This window comes from Paramormyrops kingsleyae, chromosome 10 (assembly GCF_048594095.1).
Source record: "Paramormyrops kingsleyae isolate MSU_618 chromosome 10, PKINGS_0.4, whole genome shotgun sequence".
Classification (NCBI taxonomy): domain Eukaryota; kingdom Metazoa; phylum Chordata; class Actinopteri; order Osteoglossiformes; family Mormyridae; genus Paramormyrops; species Paramormyrops kingsleyae.
The window spans coordinates 26,878,235-26,884,234 of NC_132806.1; the positions used below are offsets into that span (position 1 = coordinate 26,878,235).

The window sequence follows — 6,000 nt, forward strand, 5'->3', positions numbered from 1 at the left end:
AGGCAGTTCTGAAGGCGAAAGGGGGTCAAACACCGTATTAGTATGGTGTTCCTAATAATCCTTTAGGTGAGTGTATATCATTAACAGTAATAAAACTGCCAATACAAGTGATTATAGGTATATATAAAAGTGACAACAAAACATGCATACATAGAAAGTGCAAATTGATATTATTTTTATTGTGATTATAATTAATCCCACCAATGATTGAATCAATACAGAGACACTGCAAAGCTATTCACACTCGATCGGACGTACCATCATCACCCACCTTCACACACGGACTGGGGAGCCTGTTTCAGTCCTGGCAGGAGACCAACACGTGAGTCCCAAGAAAGTGCCGTCCATACACGATCAGAATCAATCAATACCTCAATCACCTCATATGTATGACGGTAACAGGAGGACAATGATTAATTCTACGCTACGTAGTCGTCCGCAAGTTCGTCCTAATACATTGTCATTGCTTTTTTTCCCCCTATAACCACTTGTTTTGTAAGAGGATAAAGTCATCAAACAAGTATAAAAAGTGCACTATATCACGCTTTAATTAGTTCTAAATTCTAATAACAGAGTTTGTGCAACTGGTTTTCTAGAACACAGTACATGTTCCACAGGTCCAGTAACTACCTGGTTCTGTAACAATGTTCCACCCAGATGCAAGAAACATCATGTTTTGTCATGAGTAACTATTGTTTTTAATTTTTCAGTATAGCTCAGTTCCACTTTTATTTAATGAAAAATTCTAGTTTTAATTTAGTTTTAGTGTTAGTTTTTCAGGTATTATGAGGAAAGCCTTGACTTATAGAAGCTGAAAATGTTAGGATGAAAGAATGCATGTCGTCAAACACGATTTACAAAACCATTGTTTATTAATGGTCTTATATTGTGGAAAAACTGTTTTATTCCTGTATACCAAATCATTCACATTGCTAGACCCACAGCAGAGCTTGGTAATTAGCACCAGAGGTTTAATCAAAAGCAAAAACCTTTAAATGGGCTGCATTAATAACCAGAATGTTGTGGATTAATGATTATGGGGCTTATGGGGCTCCTGTGTGGCAGTGCACCATGTACAAGCACTGAGGTAGGGTTTGGGGGGGCCTTCTTTATGCTGTGCAGCTGTCTGACTGTGACCTTAAGTGAACAGCCTTCTGCTCCCATTTCGCACGCTTCTCTGTGAGAGCTTCTCAGGTGAACTTTCAAATCAGTGGGATTTCTGCCTTTTAGCTGAATCCCAAAAATGTTACCGTCGCTCTTCATCATGACACATTTACCTTTGTCTACTATGTCTATGAGGTATTCCCATATAGGGCTGTGCCGCTTTCTGCCCGCAACTTAGTACTTTTCATGAAATCTGATTAGTGTCCATTTGCAAGTGCCACTCTCAAGCCCCTTCTGCTGAGAGTCTGCAGTAGAGATGTGCATCTTCATCTCTGAGGCGATGTGATACACATCTCAGTGCATTGTCAACGGTCCAATACGTTAAAGATACATATGAAGCAACTATTATTGCAACATGATACAATTCACCCTTACTGCGCTGCCGTGGGATTCGACATGATACGATGCGATACGTCGTCGGACACGCCTCCACCCCATCGAGACTTGTGGAGAATGGGCCACTAACAGAGAACTGGAGCCGGGAAAGTGTGCTTGAGAACAGTAAATATTACATTTTTGGTCAGAAATTATTGGTCACATTTCTAAATAAAAAAGGCATAGGGCTTCTTCATATATTTAAGTATTTATGTAACCCTGGCTGTGTGCTGCTTTCCGCTTGATGACTCCAGTGGACAGGGCAGGCCAGGCCTGGGACCCCCCCCTTAGTGGCACTCTGCATTATGCTTTGGTATGCCGGTGATGTGACGTGGCCCCAGAGCGGTGACGGGGGTTCAGGCCCAGGTGTGGTAGGTGCGACAGCAGTAACTGCGGCGTCAGTCAGATTTCAGGTGTTCTAACCCAGCAGAGAGTGCAATAAGATGGGAGAGGTGAGTGCTGGTGAATGCAGTCTAGAGGTGATATGACTTCAACAACAAAATAAAACTAAAGACTAGCTTGAATGGCAAATCTTAAAAAAAAAAAGAAGAAAAAATAGGAAAGCAAAAAAGAAAGACTTTGAACTGCTCCTCCCTTCCCCATAAACATAAGATCCAGTTGGTGATTCTCCTCCCTCTCTCACACAAAAGAGAGCTTGCTTTTGCGCGTATCAGTTTACAATAGTCACAAGTTACACTTGGCTCCAGAAAATGTTGGACGAATACAACAAAATTATAACAAGCTATATTTAAACAGTTACCGCCTGAGATATACTTATCTGCACCGAAAGAACTCAGGAACGGAGTTTACCAAAGTGGGCACCACGACTTGTTGAGATATATATAATTTTGAAAACCGGTAAACATAATACATTTGATCAAAATCTTATAAATGAACCGCATAAACTTCCACCCGACTCATTACCAAACACGTTTCAACATATAAACAATTTTATTGCCGAAATACGTCAGGTCCCATATTTCAGCTTCTCAAACACACATAAAAGGCGGTTTGCTTCTGTGTGCAGCAGCTTACCCAGACAAGCAGGCTCGCGATAAGGCACCCTCCTGTGGTCTGGAAGCATAATGACCCCGGCAAACATTAATAACACCAGTTGTGAGCTAAATACATAATACAAGATTAATAAAGCTCACTATTCTACATTAATAAATCACATTAATAAATCGATGCAAAGATATTAGAAACCATGTATCACGTGTTCAGCCTAAATTGTATCCGGTGCAAACTTTTTTAAATCCGGGCAGTTGCACTGTGAACTTTTATATCTGTGCATCAATGCGAATCGGTGAATCTTTTCATCCCTAGTCTGCTCCCTTGTATTATTGTGAGGAGGTAAAATTGAAACAAAATTAAATGAAAACAAAGCTGATTTTGCCAGTATTTTGTATTTAATTTTAGTTTTTGTCGCATTTAGTTGTAGTTTTTTACTTATTTTTTATTTTTATTTCGGTTAACAAAATTTTTTAGTCCTAGTTTTAGTTTTTGGTAGCTATAATAACCATGGTTGTTGTTAATTTTTGTTTTTTGGAGAGCACTTTGGTTTAATCACAGTCCAAAGAGGTGAGTCCAGCTGACAAAAGCCATCTCCAGTAGCACCACATGGTGCTGGTCCACTCCTTCCACATAGATGGGCTCCACAGACATGAGACTCATAAGCCACATCAGCTCAGTGGAGACCCAGTGCCTGATCCATAAAGTTAGCAAACTTCTCTGGTTGACCCAGGCAGAAGGGTGTAAGTTGAGAAAGATCCATTGTCCTTAAGGTATGAGTTAGGTTGCTGGAGAAACACACATCCAACAGATAACATTAGGTAACAAACACCAAAGAATTTAATTCCACCATAAAAAAAGTTCTTGAACATCACAGAACACTGAAATGGGAACTAACAACATGCAACATAACTCAATATTCACAGAGAGAGTACATCTACATCTCAAGCTGGCCATGTGAAGTACATCTACATCTCAAGCTGGCCATGTGAAGTACATCTACATCTCAAGCTGGCCATGTGAAGTACATCTACATCTCAAGCTGGCCATGTGAAGTACATCTACATCTCAAGCTGGCCATGTGAAGTACTTGCGGAACCTAGACTGAACTACCTGAACTATGACAAAAACACAGAGGCCACCGAAATCCAGCAGGGATTTTAGTAATATAAGCCTGTGGAAACAGTAGCTCTTTCATAGGCAAACTGTTACTTTGGCAAATACCCCATCAAGACACCATTAACTGGTACAACAAAGAACACTAACTACCCCAAGGATGAAACTAATTTTAAAATTTCCAATATTAACTACCCCAGAAAATATTTCTAGCTATACATTTGAGTAAATTACTAACCCTGCAACCCCATGTGGAAGCTCTCTGTGTCTGTGCAGATGCAGTAGGCTCGTGTGTTGAGCGCCGCCCTAGTGGACACTGACCTGCAGGTGCAGTACAGCAAATGAGAGTCTGCATGCAACTTGCGGGCCAGCTCCAGCTGGTGATTGTCCATCAGCCGGTCGTTGACCACCACAAGAAGGGGCCGTCCAGCTCCCAGGGCCTCCAGACAGCTTCCTGCTCCTGGAAGAAGTAGGAAGCCATTACACAAATCTAAAGCAAAGTTCGATCCCCGTCAATAATCTGCCCTTTCATCTGCTGAACTAGCCATGTATGAGACGACAATGATTCATCAGTTCCTCTCATGACAACCCTAAAAATGTCCATTGGTCACATACTATAAAATATGGCAGCCACCATTTTATGCAGGAAATAAAAAAATCAAATTTTGCAACCCAGTGTTCACTACACTAAGAGTAGTCCTATATCTGATGCACAAAAGCGTACACATACAAAAACTCTTACAAATATTACTGATTGATTGATTGCATACGCACTTTAAGATGATTATTTTCCTTGAGCTCACCTGCATGGCTGATAACCAAATCGGCCCGCTGAATATCGCCTGCAATGGAGTCCTTGAACCGGAAAGCCTGGAGGGTCAGCCCGGGACAGCTGTCTGGACCGGGCAGAATGGAACCGCGCCCCACCTGCAGCACCAGCTCCTCATAACCGCGGGCTACTAAAGCCTTAGGAGGGCCGTCAGGAAGGGAACATTACATCGGAGTAAAGCAATGCGTCACGTTAATCTAAACATCTCCACAGTTACCACGGTATTTAGAGTATAAATGGAAGTTTGAAAAGTGACATTATAGCCGCGTGGCATTCTGAAGAACCTCTCAACATGCCGATTAGATGATTGTTGTCAGCATCTTAACTAACACACTCGTGTTTTCGGACCAGAACCAGGCAGCCGGATTATCCAGGCGGTACCTGAACAGCGTCCTGCGAAATCACACTGGCTATCAGGTCATCGAAACTCGTCGTCCCCACAGTAACGAACACAGTCTTCATAGCAGTCGTGTGTTGTCAGTATATGGAAAACGTATGGTTGTAATAAAGAGTGTAGAGGTACAAATTCATTGATTTTAGTCGCCGACTGCATTCTTCTTCTGGATAGTTCCATTGAGTTAAAAGTGTTTAAGTGAAGTATCGCCACCTATGGGGCGGGAGGTAAAACCACCTCTAGCGTCTTGTGATTTGACTAGTGATGTGCGTCAGTATCAAGCGGAACAGTCATTGCAAGTTTTACTTAAAACAATATAAAACAGACAGTGAATGTTGTGTGTGACTGATATAAGTGCAATAACAAATCCATACATTTTCTATTGGATTTGTCATGGGCGGAGAGGTTCATGATGTGAGCCTATGAAAATGTCACTATGTCTTAATTCACACTACTTTGGCTTTTTCAAAACTAAGAACTAAATTGTGTTCTACATGTGTTTGTCACAGCTGCAGAGAACGTGTGGTCTGTAGGAAATCGGTGCAATATCATCATGCGGTAAACTTGGCTTTTAATACGCTCAGTAAACGCTTCATCCAGCCGCAACACGGAAAACGCTGCTCTCTGGTGGCAGCAATGAATGAGACGGGATGGAAGAGATGGGATGCATTGCGCAATTCAAATCACGCCAATAATGCATTAGTTGCATCTGTCTTGTGGCTCTAGTTTGAAGATGTAGAACGGACCAGGGACGCTGCTAAGGATTTTGGGCCCCATGAAAAGAATCTTGACAGGGCCCCCAACACAGCTGAGACTTTTTTCTCTGGGCCCCCTCTCAGTCATGGGCCCCGAGAATCGTCATCGTTTACCCCCCCTTTACAGCGCCCCTGGAACGGACTATACATAATTCTCTGGGGGGATGGGGATGTTTGGATGTAAGACATCAAAAAGCCTGTATTCAAAATAATCATATTTACGATTAGAAAAAAATCTGATTAGTTGGAATTTTTGGATTTGTTGTTCTTAACAATCTAGAACATGAATAAAATAAACAAAAACATATAGATTCATAAATCATTTTGTTAGTAACTTCATTGATAGCTGTCAGAAA

The 6,000-nt window shown here is 41.6% G+C and overlaps 1 protein-coding gene across 1 annotated transcript; it reads right to left on the reverse strand.

Moving 5' to 3' along the window:
• Nucleotides 1-1,976: 1,976 nt before the first annotated feature.
• Nucleotides 1,977-5,067, reverse strand: LOC111836418 (UDP-N-acetylglucosamine transferase subunit ALG13). Its single transcript, XM_072717612.1, has 4 exons — nt 4,877-5,067; nt 4,470-4,632; nt 3,988-4,126; nt 1,977-3,338 (listed from the first exon to the last, which is right to left on the reverse strand). Exons 1-4 carry the CDS (start codon nt 4,955-4,957, stop codon nt 3,227-3,229), a joined length of 495 nt encoding a protein of 164 aa, XP_072573713.1. The 5' UTR covers nt 4,958-5,067; the 3' UTR covers nt 1,977-3,226.
• Nucleotides 5,068-6,000: the final 933 nt, after the last annotated feature.

What these genes read in the sequence shown, in the direction of transcription:
- LOC111836418 (XM_072717612.1), bottom strand. Translation starts at nt 4,957, where the DNA reads ATGAAGACTGTGTTCGTTACTGTGGGGACGACGAGTTTCGATGACCTG. An exon ending in TTTCGCAGGACGCTGTTCAG is followed by an intron (nt 4,633 to 4,876) that starts GTACCGCCTGGA and finishes GGCCCTCCTAAG; the next exon opens with GCTTTAGTAGCCCGCGGTTA. An exon ending in TTTGGTTATCAGCCATGCAG is followed by an intron (nt 4,127 to 4,469) that starts GTGAGCTCAAGG and finishes TACTTCTTCCAG; the next exon opens with GAGCAGGAAGCTGTCTGGAG.